The sequence below is a fragment of the Penicillium chrysogenum genome (genome assembly GCF_028827035.1).
Source record: "Penicillium chrysogenum strain IBT 35668 chromosome Unknown utg000005l_segment0_segment0, whole genome shotgun sequence".
NCBI lineage: Eukaryota > Fungi > Ascomycota > Eurotiomycetes > Eurotiales > Aspergillaceae > Penicillium > Penicillium chrysogenum.
This window is the reverse complement of record NW_026622753.1, coordinates 775643-787467: the sequence shown is the minus strand read 5'-3', so window position 1 is coordinate 787467 and position 11825 is coordinate 775643. Positions and strand designations below refer to the sequence as shown.

Here is an 11825-nt window from a genome sequence, read left to right as displayed (position 1 = left end):
TCATTGATTCGGCCAGGAGCAGAGAATCCGAAGACATGTCTAGGGACCGGTCAGGCACCGGCCAAAGGTGACGCAGATACAACCGGACAGGTTCCGGAACTGCCGCGGCCTTCGCGGAGTACGATTTGTTCAATCATGCACATAATGGCGGGTCCGAGTTGTCGATATCCCATCGACATGATCGTCAAACCGATCACACTGTGGCAATCGGACGATTTCTCTCATACTTCCGCCTGCAATTTTACGGTGTCTTGTTCGGTTTATTCACGCCATTGTTCATCTGTTTAGCGATTTGGGGTATCAGTGCATAGCGACCACTTGGGACTTTGGCTCTTTCAGTTTTGGGAATTCATTGCACTTATCTCTGCATACATATCTCTGCTTTTCGATGTAATTACTGGCATTTTGGGACAAATACATACTGCTACGATTCCTTTAGACAGAGACGGACTGGGAAGAAAGGAATGGCAGAGAGAGCTATGTATAGATCTCATAGAACAGCTGCTGTCACCGTGGATATCTGAACCCTCCAGCTACCTAGCTACCTCTGCCCCTCGCCTGTACCTCCAGTCCCCAATGTCCAGTTCCGTGGCCATCCTTCAGATACTTCGACGTTGACGTACTGAAATTGTAAGTTTGAGACACTTCCAGATGATCAGCTGGCTCTCACCGCTTTTAAGGGTAAATCAATTCGAAGTGAACTAAACCATCCCTGCAACAACAAACCTACATCCTTTTTGACCCCTTTTTCCTTACCTTTCCGAATTTATTCCGTCGAAATGTCCCCGAATTCGAAACCCGACATATTCACTTACGCCGATTTTGACCTTCAAGCTCTGTGCCGTCAAGCGAGCAAGCTGCGGCAGGGTGTTTCATGTGCTTGTGACCCGGATCAACGTCCTGCCTCGGGAAGTTTCAACTGGGCTATCTTTATTTCCTTTGAAGATAGGGTACGATGGGTCTTCAGGTCTCCACACCATAGAACGTTTATGCCAATGGAAATGGGAATAAAGCTACTAGCAAGTGAAGCTGCCACGCTCAGATACCTCAGAGCTTATAGCGATATTCCAGTTCCAGAAGTATACGACTATTGGTAACGAAATCTCCCAGGCCGCAATGCAATGTTCTAGTCCTAATCTATCACAGTGCTTCGTCCGATAATGATATCGGTATTCCATTCATTTTTATGAGTGAGGCGTCTGGCAGACCACTGTCAAAATTCTGGAAATCAGCCGGTTCTCTTCAACCTGACCTAGAGACGCCTATCAAAGCCAAAATTCTCTCCCAGTTAGGCGGTATTACCTGGAAGCTTTCGCAGTTGCGATTCGATAAGATAGGCTCACTCTTTGAAGACGAATCCTTCGAAATCAAGGAATGTCTCTCGCGTGGTCACATGTTACATGGACGATATTCCTTGGAGATCCCACGAGGCCCTTTCACTTCCGAGGCAAAGTTCTATAACAGCCTTGTTTCTGCGTTCCTAGAGCATGCAGAGATTCTACAGTTGTCACATCATTGCTTTGTGGCACCCGTTCCTTCGCGGGACGACCATCAATCTAGCATACAATATGAGAGCGCTGTGGATCTATGGAACGACTTTGTGGCCGTTGGGAGCAAGACAGACTCATCGGACAACAGACTTGACTATATCATCGCAGGCGACGCTCTCCGCGACATTGTACGGAACCTCGAACTCCCAACTGTCAATTCGGAGACTTTTCCGTTATGCCACCCTGATCTAAGTGTCAATAACATATATGTTGATGATGATTACAACATCACCTGTGTTATCGACTGGGCATTCGCCTTATCAATTCCTGAATCAATGCTTTTAACCACACCAGGATTGCCACAATATCGTGACGAAATCAGTTCGGAGCTATATGTACCTTTCATAAATGGCTTCGTCTCTGCTATGACTGGATCGATGGAAGAGACGTCGATCCACAGATATCAAGATTCCCTAGAGCGGAGCCAAGTCTCCTGGAGATTGAGCCGGCTCCTCAACCTAGACTCGATTAGTGATCACACTCTCTTTGCTACAGTCTGGCATTTTGCTCATGGGCCTGAACAGGACCTAGGCCATTACTTCTTACGACAGTGGAGATCGCCTCACTACATCCGGCTTTATAACGAAGTTCAACAGGAGGATCAGCCACTTTCGAAAATTCAGAAGGATGAAAAAGATTATTTTCGAAACAAGGATTTCAGAGAGACGATAGCTAGGAAGCTGACACTCGTGTCCGAATGGAAAACACGGTTTAGTGTCAATCATCCGCCGAGCCTTCGGAACGATATGTTTGTCGCTTCTCCTAAGTTATGGAAGTGGATTCAACAATTTGTTCAGGACTGGGAAGACATGTCTTGATGGGTCTACACCAGACATCAACGTCACATCAACGTCTCAAGCTAATACGCTCAACTGGGACCTCCCACACATCACCGGTCTCATGAATGACATGCTCGCAGGGTCGTAGGGTTACTCGAAAACAGGTAAGAAGTACATTTGAAGACTGTGACAAACCGGTATACCGGTAATTACGTCTTAGATTCTAGAAAATACCAGATTCATTTACTCTGCTACCCTGCAAGCGCAGCGGCCCATAGGACTTTCTTGAGGATACTACTTTTGCCTCACTGCATACATGCTGTATAGACTTCTACATCTATAACCAACACTCTCTCTTTCTTCAGGAAACTTTCTCTTCTTCATCTGTGAGCTCTCACTTACACTTTGATGTCACTCTTTCCCTTTGTTCAGTTTACGAGTCCCTTTTTCTCTCTATATATACCTATATAGGTATTGTCTGCCCAGGTGTTGCTCCTTTTCAAACCCACCATCATTTTCCCATCTCTTTTTTAATCTTCTTGGGGGGTCATGTGCCACAAGAAGCATTAGGATTTATCAGGGCCAAAAGGGAGGCCAAAGATGGTAAGCTGTGCCCAGATTCATTCTGAATTTTCTTCGCTAACATGCCCCAGCTCACCACGTCTTCTAAAGACACACCAGGAAGCTCGTCGGACCTCATCCATATCTTCATTAGAAGGTCCGCTTTCTCCCAAAATCCTCTTTTAGTGCCTTGTGAGTACATCCCACCTAAGAGATGATACAACCCAAGTCGCAGCAGAGTCTACTCAGCATGCTATGACATAGATGCGTTATGGAGAATACAGTACCAGAATATTAAGCTAATAGAGGCTTTAGCATGCTGTTCTCGTCTGGCTCATCCATTTACGGCCGGGAGTCAGCTGAAGTGCCTGAAAATAAGGCCAACATTCCAAACATTTGTCGGGAATGCAAGTTCTTGCTGCACGGACTGGGCATTTCCACGTTGGTTACCTGGTACGTATATCGAGCCACCCAGTGCTGGAGTATAAAAGGTCAACGTATTGATTAGGCCTAGTGAAAATGGAGAATCCACCCTCCTCAAGATGATCCTTACCGTCCTCAACATATCCTCGCTCCTACTCTAACGGAGCCCTCCCCTACTCCATTCCAACAAGAAACATCTACCAGACAGTCGGAAATGTCTGATGAATCGGACTCTTCCGGCAGCGGGTGCTCCAAGACGCTCCCTGACGACACTATAAAAGCGATCGGGTCGACAGCGAGTGCCATCCGGAAGGTTATCAGAGAAAACGAAAAAGCAACCGACGTGCTGAAATACATACGTTTCACAAATGTCCCACCAGCTGTTTAAAAAGCATTGTGGGCAAAAGTTTGTCAGATCTCGCGTTTTTGACTCTGAAAATCAGTGTGGGCAAGCACGGCGATGATAAAGGTCATCACCCAGATGTTATTGGGAGGAATATAGGGAAGAAGTGCATGGGTGGACAAGGAATCAATGTGGGCAATCAAGTCCCCTCGATGGAACCTCATATAACTCTCGATCCTGGATCGAGAATTACCCGAGACCGGAACCCTGTCGCGATCGGAATCCGGATGGGATCCCAGTCAGCCAAAAGCGGCAGACCTCAAAGTCATCGGGTTATAAAGACAAAAATCCCCCGTACCTGAATGTAGCCTGCAAGTGGGCGGTGTTGCCATCCTGTACCTGCTCATAAGGCAGGTAGAATTGTTTGTTTCTTGGTGGGCAAAATTCCGCATTGAACGGTATGTCATTTGGCAGGATCTATGCTAACGACATACTGACCGTTGATTCTTTGGTATAGCCGGGCCCGCACGTCCGATAACAATTCTTAGCATCCAATTCCATGCCTTTTATAATGATGTTCCAGTACTCGATAAACCTCGTACGTCTGGTCAGTTTCAACTATCATTTCTGTTGAGTTGCAAGTTGTGACTCGCGTCAGTTCAATTGTCATTTGGTGGTTGGCCGCATACGACCACGCTCAATCCGCAAAAGAAGACCGCGAGTGCAAAGCCAAAGCGCTCTGTGCAGACATCAGCAACTGTGCCACGCCATTTTCCTGAGACATCCCGAAGAAGCTTTTGCCACACTACGTTCCAAACCTCATCGTCGAAGAAGAACCAGGCCAGACCAAGCTGGACGATACGGAGAATGCAAAACTTTTGATAGGTCTCCCTAGAGGGGTAGCCCTCGGAAGAGACAGATGCCGTTGGAGACAACAGGAGGGTCGTCTTTGGTAAACTGTGCTAGAGCGACCATCTTCGGAGAGTGAAGTTATCATAGACAAAATGGAATTATTGGGCATTGGTAAATTGGAAGATCTATGAGCTCGCTGGATGGTCGAGGCGTACATACTAAGCAAGCATTCCAAAACCCCCATAAGATAACACTCTACTACAAAGTAGTACTAGAGCAAGTCAAGCTCCACCCATGTATGAATCCTGCCAGAACCTCAACAAAAATGAGGCCAGCGTGTCTTGTGATAGCAGGTTGCGAGTGGCTCCATAGAAACTGAAGACAGCGAAGGTGAAGAACTAGCCATTAAATACTAGGACAAATGTACAGCAAGTCGTGGAACATCATATTCATATTTCTGAGGGCCACAACCTGACATTCCCGCTCAGTCTTTATAATATTAAAAGCGAGGCAAGCTCCAGGTATCATGTTGGCTAGTTGATTCCATCATCCGCTCTTTGTAGCTCCTTTTCCGAAGATAAGATAAATTGCGTGAACGTAGGGCTTCTATTGAGGTTTCGCAAGCAGTCTCAAACGAGGCCCGGGGGCTCACAGCCATGTCAATTGCCTGGAAATCAGGCCCCTGCAAAATTGACTTACGGTCACGCTTCCCCCAGTCTGGATCATCTGGTTTTGCGCCAGGGCCCAAGATGATCCACTTGGTGAGAATGAGGGCTAGCCTGCCACGGACCTCTTCAATTTGAAGCTCAAAATCTGTGTTGCATTTGTCACAGTTGCCTCTTAACGGAGACATCGGTGTGTCGGAAAGGAAAGCCGAAAGAGTAGATTTAATACGATGTCGCATCTCCCGGCGAGAGAAATGCTCGCAGATCCAAAAGTAAGATGGAGTCGGTCGATCTGGAGACGGTGCCTTAGGGATGAACAAACCCATCAATGCGTAATAAACCAAGAGAATCTCTTGGATCTGAAGACAAAGGCCTTTTTGCTCCTGGTAAACCCGTGATTCGATCGAAAACAAAGTGGTTGCGTCGAGATATTTATTGACTTGGGTGTGGTATAGCGATTCGGCGCCAACGCCATACTGAACACCAAAATAGAAATATCTCATCACGTCCTGGAGTTTAGAAGAGTACTTTCCACACTCTTCTATAAGTGGGAGATAACGGATCGTGGATCGCAATCCTATCCTATACTCTTCCCATTCGGACACACATGGAAGGCGAGAAGGCGACCCCGAGTGTCCATCCGACAATGCAAACCATTCCGGCCCGTCAAACTTATGAAGAATATCGCAACTCCAACAAAAGAAGTGGTTTGGCAGGTCACGTTCAAGTCGACGCGGCACCTCTAACTTGTTATACTCGTCATCCTCTGTAGATGAAAGCAGTGTTCTTTTGCATTTTAGGGCCTCGAAGAGTCGACGATTGCACATGGAAAGACAAATGACATCTTCAGGTTCGAGCAAGTCCGATATTGATAGTAGGAGTTCCAGGGGAAGACCATTCAACCTGCCCGGTTCCGGGACGACGAACTGGGTGGTTGATTTGCTTCGACTACACTGGAGATCTTGTACGGGGTTGAGGTCGCTTGCAGCCATGTCTGACGCGCTCGATCTGTAGGTGGAACAGGCGATTGATCGATGAGCTCGGCAGCTGATAACCTTCCAAGGCTGGAATACCCTCCTGTCTCCAGATAAAACACAAGGTTATCTTATCAGTGAGTGAAATTGCAAGCTCGGGAAAAGATTGTAGACAACGGCAGATATCTCAGACGAGGTTGTGTAGAGAAATCCGTGGATGGATGGATGGTAAAAGAGAAATTAGCTTAGGTAGGAAACTTTAGGCTTCCAAGGTCAAAAAAGCAAATGTCCGATCTGCCTTGGCAGGAAGGCCTAAACTCTGACCAAGTAGAGTAATTAATAACAGAGATGTGAGTGATTACCTCTATTTAAATACTTAGCTAGAAAGCATGTAGTGGATATAGTATATAGTACGTGCCAAATGGCTAAGAAACCTTGAAAGCGAGTTCGTTTCCTCTTCGGGCGAATGTGGAGCACTGGGAGATTCCTTGTTCGCACTTCACCTCTTGACTCATTCTCATATTCTTCCTCTTCAGCTCTTCGGCCGATTTGCATTCGAACATATTCGGCCTTTTGAGCTTACAGCAGCTTATAGCTAACAAGCTTACAATGTTCAAAAAGAAGCCTACAGTAATTGACCTCTCCCCCGCACTACCCCTCCAAGCTTTGCTGGGAAGCTCCTACTGCAAATTCCTCCCACCCTTACACTCAAATGACACCATACTAACATCGAATAGATCAAAAATCTCTCTCCGCTACGGTCTTCTGATCGTCGCAAGATTGCAGACCAAATTATCAAAGATTACCAAATTGCTCTCACCTCAAACCCCACCAAAGCAGACTCGTCCGAACGCAGCCCAGCATCTGCCCCCGCCTCGAGCCTTACGTCCATCCGGAATTCCCTCCTGCCCGATAACACCCAGACTGCTCGTTTTACAACTACCGCTGGTCCAGATCTTCGCGAGCTTCAAGGGATCGTATATGTTGGCACACATCCCGACGGCGATGAGCGGGTGCTATGGTTCAAGCTGGAACATGGCCCGGGGGCCGACAAGCGACTATACCCAACTGTCTATACACTATGGCACAACCCGAACTTAGTGCCCTTGCTCTATACTCCGAAGTTTGTGATGGGGAAGCTGCATGGTGGAGCTGACTTAATGACACCGGGCCTCGCGAATGAACCTCCATTCCCCGAAAGGGCGGTCAAGGGTGCCGTTGTCGCGGTCGCGAGTGTGGACAAACATACAGTGCCACTTTTTGTGGGCATTTGTGAGATTGATGTTTCCGCATTATGCGAGGTGCAAGGCACAAAGGGCCATGCGGTCCGTGGGTTGCATTGGGAGGGTGACGAACTTTGGGCGTGGAGCTCAGCGTCACTTCCGGGTCGTCCGGCTCCAGAGTACTTGGAGGGCTGGGATGAGGATGAAACTGAGGGTGTTGAGGAGGTTGAGGAACAAATGGAAGATTTGGGAATCGCGGATGATGGGGTTACAACCACCCCAGGGGACATTGAAACACCAAGCAATGACCTAACCGCGTTAGAAGAACCCGTGACCGAGGAGGAGACACCCACAACGGACGGTATGTTGTCCCTACTTCTTTCTTACCAGCCAGTTTGCGATTGTAATGAAATCAAATACTGACGAATAATAGAAATTGACAAGGCGTTCGTTAATGCTTTTGTCTACGCCCTCTACAAGCTCAAGCAGGATAACCCATCAGCAACCGACCATGGCCTTCCACTGCCAATCACAGCATCGGCGTTGATAGCCAACTTCACTACTCCCTATCTTCCTGTCTACACCCCCCAACAGGCTCAGCATTACAACATCAAGAAAACCAGTTGGAAGAACGTCAAAAAGTTCATGAAACATCTAGACAAACTGAAACTTGTCAAAACCAAGGACCGTAGCGGTCAAGAGACCGTCATTTTGGATGTCGACTTCGAGGACCACCGAATCGAGCGATTTGTGCCATACAGACTGCCCTCACCACGTGCCCTGGAGAGCAGTAAGGCGACCGCGCCTGAGGGCAAGAAGTCGGCTGCAACGGAAGGCTCCGACCCTTCAGTGGGCCAGACGATCACTGTGCAAAGTCTATATCGGCCATCAGGAAAGCTGATGCCAACCATTTTCCCTGCCCTCGCTGCCAGCGACACGAATAACTTCTACAAATACTCGGACGTATCCAGTCACTTGGATAAATATCTTGAGTCCCAAAATCCGCCGATCATCTCAAAAGAGAACCGACGCATCATATCGCTCAACCCATTCCTCGCCAACACCATCTTTAATTCATCATCAACCGAAGATAAAGGGACACTAGCACGCGGGAAGGTCACTCGTGATGGTCTGTTGAAACGACTCATGGATGATAAAACATTGCTCTCCCCGTACCATCTCATTTTAAAAACCGGCCAAACTATTGCAGATGTCAAGCCGAAAGCAGGCAGCCCACCAAAGGTTCATGTCACCCTCGAGAAGCGGACAGGCTCCAAGACTGTTACCAAGGTCATGACTCTGGAGGTCTTCGGCATTATTCCTAGTCTGTTGGCACAGGAGCTTCAGAAGAAATGTGCCGGCAGCACTAGTGTAACACAAGCTACCGGTGCCCCCAAGGGGATCATGGAAGTTTTGGTACAGGGCGACCAACGAAACGCCATTGAGACAGCCCTTGTTCGCCGTGGATTGAAGCCACAGATGATCGAGGTTGTGGATAAGACTAAGAAGAAGAAATGATCGCCTCGCAAAAGATCATTTGTTCGTACAACCGCTAGATAGTGAGCGTTTTTCCTGTACAGATGATAAATCAATCGCTTGCAGTATACTGCTATTAAATGAACAAGATAATCATGATGTGATGGTTTGAACTACCTTCCAGATACACATTTCCCAGCACATAGCTAAACCAACGTTGGATCAACCATCCCTCTGTCGCTTTAACTCCTCTTCATGACTCTCCTCTGTTCCATTCAGCAATTTCAATTCGCTCTCGTCTCCTTGCCTTCCATTGCCATGTCCATTTCTACCATCCCCCCGCGTCTCCCTATCACGGATATCACTAGTATCAATAGCCTCCCAGATATCATCCTGAAACAAATACTGCATCAAAGCCTGATCCGTACGACGTGTCCCATCCGCCATGAGCGTATCTATTCTGTGAACCAAATCATACGTAACGAATATCGCACCACCCCCGAGTCCGCCGCCAGCGCCTCTAGTCTCTGGCGTTCCTCGTCTGTAAGACGACTCGCGTGGTCCGGGTTATCGGTGTAGATTTCTGTCCGACGTGTAGTATCGCGAGGCGTATTGTCTGCTTGGTGCTGTGTGGACTCGCGCGTGCCAGACATGGGTTCAGTACTTGGTTCTTGGTTGGGGGTAGTATTTCTTTCGGTTTCGTTTGTATCCTCCGGTGTTGGCATTGTAGATTTTTCTTGGTATAGGGCTATTTTCTGGTGGGAGTATTGGATGGCTTGGTAATGGGGCTTTTTTGCTAGAGTGTATGGGATTTTATTGTATGGCAGAGTAGACGGAGATCGAAGAATGACCCGAGAGTTTTACAGCAGGACGCTGTTGTCCACGTGCCTCCACGCTACTTTTGTACTCCAGGCTTTATTGTTATATGTGCTGTTCCATTTGTAGAATTGTACTACATGAGATTACCATCCAGGGTCCTACAGTTATGGTCCTCTGTTAGACTGGCAGACTTGACGTTAAAGCTGTCTACCACTGGCAAGGATATCAAGAATACGAGGCTCATTAGTATGCAGAGAATCTGTTTATTGTATCACAATTTGCAACCTGGTGGGGATGTTAAAGTTGATGCGGTTTGCTGTCTTCCTACCATTAGTTCGTGGGATATTCCTCATAGTATCTCCTCCCTTTGGTATGTATGAACACACAGAGAAGTGTTCGAGAACAAAGGTACAAGAATGCCTTACAGCGGGTAGATAGAACGACTAACTAACTCGGGTGTTGCCTAGCCACGTGTCCCATGTACTTCCAAGGTTTCGCTTTGCCATGTCCACCTAGATAGATAATCACGCATGGTACTAATGGTATACATGGAATACATGATAATAGCAGGCAATATACTGTATGCCAAGCCGACCGGTTGTCCATATTTTTCACTTGCTCTAATGGCATATGCAACTATTGTTGACGGAATTCCTACATTTCAATATCCGCTTGTATTCCTTTCCGTCCACGGACAGCACTCTCCGCTTGTCTTCACTCACTCACATTTCCTTGCTTTCAACATATTCGTGTTAGCTTCGTCGCCCAAGTTGAATCCCAGGATGCAATATTCCTCGAGCAGCTTAATTTCCGCCTAGGAGCCCAACAAGGTACCCTACGAGTACAAAATCAGCTCTTAAAATTGCAGTATTCTAGTCTTCTTTTGATCTCACGTCCGGAATTAAGACTCGTTGACTCCCCATACAATACTGTATGTACGAACAATTCACCTTCACTGTCTCTTTTTCCTTTCTACGAACGAGCATATTTTTGTGATTTCATGCCTGCGCCCTTGAGTGGCCACTATAAGTAATGCCTTGGAGCTTCGTTACCAACTGCGAGGAATGTGCTAACGTCCGCGAACATAGATAGCAATGGATATGTTCGGCCTTCATACGGACGAAATCCCGCGTATACTCTATAGGGTTCAATATAGGAAGTCTAGAACGGCTTATTGGGCTGACAGGGGACTCGAAGCTAGAGATATTGATACACGGTATAATGAGGAAGACCTTGTTGAATTTGGTGATGCGGTACAGAGACATCTAAACTGGGACCGCCAATACACGACCATATTTATATCACTCTTCTCTGACAGAAGCCATGCCGAAAACTGGATGCTTGAAAGGCACTCGCGCTTCCACGACAGAGACTGCACCTTTCTTGAGATTGATATGAATTCACTTCGAGACCACTACGTTTTCCGTGCCGAAGAGATTGTCGACACTTTGTCTTTGTCGGTCCCGACTGCAGCGCAGGCTAGCATCGCTAAGGAGTACCTCGTTGTTCATCACATCCCTCCTATCGCCGTTTTGAGGCGTCAAACTGTCCATGATATTACTAGTAAGAGGACTCCGTCTTTATATTTTCGGGCATGAGGAGATATTAATGCTCCTACTGCGCGAACTTGGAGCCCGCTGACGTGGATATAGCTCGCCGTGTTCCTTTCCCTTCACCCCTGCCAGTCGTGTCAGAGGATGAGGCTCCGGCCGAACTTATCTCACAGCTGGAGGCTTTGGGGCTATAACTAGCTTTGTGAAGACCGGGGTGCCAGTCCCCGCCAGAGTTCTAAAGTGCATTGTCGTCTAAATGCCGGGGGAAGAAACATCTCGAGCATACGGCGTTATGCAAAACCAGCTTCGCCGTTTACACTCTTTTCTTAGTTCCGGACTCACCATGGTATGACCTGTATGTCTCCAGGGTTCTTCTATCTCCTGAGACTTGTTAAGATACTCTTTTCAAGACGATGCTGGAGTTATCAATACGATGTTGTGTAGTGCTTCCTCTCCTTCCCTTTTCACTTCCAAAGCACTATTTCATATGAGTTCTATACATATGTAAACCACTCGAGTTTGTTAAATATGAACGATTCAAAGAACCCATAGAGCTTGCAGTATCAGTGTTTAGAACGGTGTAACAGCATATTATTGGCCTCGGAGG

The 11825-nt window shown here is 47.3% G+C and overlaps 6 protein-coding genes across 6 annotated transcripts; 4 read left to right on the top strand and 2 right to left on the bottom strand.

The window, feature by feature from the left end:
- Positions 1-779: 779 nt before the first annotated feature.
- Positions 780-2368, top strand: N7489_008684 (uncharacterized protein; the record flags this gene model as incomplete). The annotated part of the gene is made up of 2 exons (XM_056714434.1): positions 780-1093; positions 1147-2368. The coding sequence occupies 2 exons, from the start codon at positions 780-782 to the stop codon at positions 2366-2368; spliced, it is 1536 nt and encodes a 511-aa protein (XP_056562056.1).
- Positions 2369-3206: 838 nt separating this feature from the next.
- On the top strand, positions 3207-4018 carry N7489_008683 (uncharacterized protein; the record flags this gene model as incomplete). Its single annotated transcript, XM_056714433.1, has 3 exons — positions 3207-3387; positions 3433-3672; positions 3729-4018. The coding sequence occupies 3 exons, from the start codon at positions 3207-3209 to the stop codon at positions 4016-4018; spliced, it is 711 nt and encodes a 236-aa protein (XP_056562055.1).
- A 989-nt stretch (positions 4019-5007) lies between these two features.
- On the bottom strand, positions 5008-6165 carry N7489_008682 (uncharacterized protein; the record flags this gene model as incomplete). Its single annotated transcript, XM_056714432.1, has 1 exon — positions 5008-6165. The coding sequence occupies one exon, from the start codon at positions 6163-6165 to the stop codon at positions 5008-5010; it is 1158 nt and encodes a 385-aa protein (XP_056562054.1).
- Positions 6166-6756: 591 nt separating this feature from the next.
- On the top strand, positions 6757-8888 carry N7489_008681 (putative RNA binding protein Ligatin/Tma64; the record flags this gene model as incomplete). Its single annotated transcript, XM_056714431.1, has 3 exons — positions 6757-6777; positions 6885-7731; positions 7804-8888. The coding sequence occupies 3 exons, from the start codon at positions 6757-6759 to the stop codon at positions 8886-8888; spliced, it is 1953 nt and encodes a 650-aa protein (XP_056562053.1).
- Positions 8889-9068: 180 nt separating this feature from the next.
- Positions 9069-9571, bottom strand: N7489_008680 (uncharacterized protein; the record flags this gene model as incomplete). Its single annotated transcript, XM_056714430.1, has 2 exons — positions 9069-9301; positions 9325-9571. The coding sequence occupies 2 exons, from the start codon at positions 9569-9571 to the stop codon at positions 9069-9071; spliced, it is 480 nt and encodes a 159-aa protein (XP_056562052.1).
- Positions 9572-10759: 1188 nt separating this feature from the next.
- Positions 10760-11412, top strand: N7489_008679 (uncharacterized protein; the record flags this gene model as incomplete). The annotated part of the gene is made up of 2 exons (XM_056714429.1): positions 10760-11228; positions 11318-11412. 2 exons carry the CDS (start codon positions 10760-10762, stop codon positions 11410-11412), a joined length of 564 nt encoding a protein of 187 aa, XP_056562051.1.
- Between the last annotated feature and the right edge of the window lie 413 nt (positions 11413-11825).